Source organism: Wasmannia auropunctata, unplaced genomic scaffold (genome assembly GCF_000956235.1).
Source record: "Wasmannia auropunctata unplaced genomic scaffold, wasmannia.A_1.0 LD278655.1, whole genome shotgun sequence".
NCBI lineage: Eukaryota > Metazoa > Arthropoda > Insecta > Hymenoptera > Formicidae > Wasmannia > Wasmannia auropunctata.
Window position 1 is genome coordinate 1 of NW_012084235.1, and position 1,294 is coordinate 1,294.

Genomic DNA, 1,294 nt, shown 5'->3' on the forward strand with positions numbered 1-1,294 from the left:
CTCGTAGTTTCGACGATATTTGCTCTAAAATAATAAAACCGTTTTTTTTTCTAAGGGATGTTTTCCTTAAAAGTACATTTAAGCATAAATACCCGATTGCTTAATTCTTGATTTTGTCTAGAAAATAATATTCAAAGCTCATCAAAATCGGAGAGTTACACTTAGATAGGTTTAAATGTAAGTATTACTGATTAGGCAAGATACTTAACCGTCCCATACTTACCATGACGTTTAATTTGATCTAAAATCATGTCGATAACGATAAATGTACCAGTTCTACCAATTCCAGCACTACAGTGGACGAGAATTGGTCCTATGCACGGTTCATCCTGATCCTTTGGAGCCAAAGATGCCGCAATCAATTCTTGCCTGGCATTTACATCGTGTAAAAAGTTCAGCACGCAACCAGGATCTGATGGAACACCGTGATCAGGCCATGCCTATAAATTAAATACAGAAATTTAATTCTGCTCTTATTCTATATAACTCTTTTAAATAGGACAAGTGTTTATTATATTTAACAAATATTCAATAAAATATATTTCATAAAATTCCTCTTAAAAATATGTAATTAAATAAAAAATCAAATGTTACTTGTAAATTAATAACTTATAAATTTATTCAGTGTTTTAAGAGTATGCATATGTATTAGATACATTACTTGAAAGTGGTAATGATAAATTCTTCTGGACTCGGAAAACTCCGGTTTGGTTCCTTGTAAAAGAAATTCGCGCAGTGTATAATCAGCGGTTGAAGTTCGAGATACAGCACGTACTTTCCATTCGTTACCATATTCGGAAGTTTCTCCTTCTTCCGGCCAATACCGCGCACATTTATTCTAAAAAAAAAGAATGTGCCAAAAATTAACATTCTATCTATAAGCTTTTAAAATTTTAGAATTCACATACCTTTCCTCTTTCTATTTCCTTGGTAGTCATAACAATCACACGAGTATTCTCCTGGTACACCATGTGCCAAAAATCTTGTATAGTATTTGGAAGGCAACCTTGCGTAGCTATGTAACATTTGCCAAATGATGGATCGTCACCATTGTCAACGGTAGTGTTTGTTTCATCACCTTCTTTGTTCTGCAAAATAATTTTATCACATAATTAATACATGTAAATTTATATTAAGTATATGCAAATGTTTTAGTCTTCTTGCGCGTTTTTGCTTTAAATCCGTATTGTATACAATATGTTATTAAAATATTTGTCCTTGCTTTCTGTGATTTTTTGTCATTTCTCAAGTAAATATCGGATTCCTTTATGAAAAAAATATTTTTGTATCTTAA

At 31.7% G+C, this 1,294-nt stretch overlaps 1 protein-coding gene across 1 annotated transcript; it reads right to left on the bottom strand.

Annotated features, from left to right (window-relative positions):
- Window positions 1–12: 12 nt before the first annotated feature.
- LOC105461765 (tyrosine-protein phosphatase corkscrew-like) lies at window positions 13–1,088 on the bottom strand (the record flags this gene model as incomplete). The annotated part of the gene is made up of 4 exons (XM_011708272.1): window positions 13–117; window positions 224–440; window positions 662–838; window positions 909–1,088. Coding segments are annotated over 4 exons (591 nt in total), but the record flags the coding sequence as incomplete, so codon positions are not given.
- Between the last annotated feature and the right edge of the window lie 206 nt (window positions 1,089–1,294).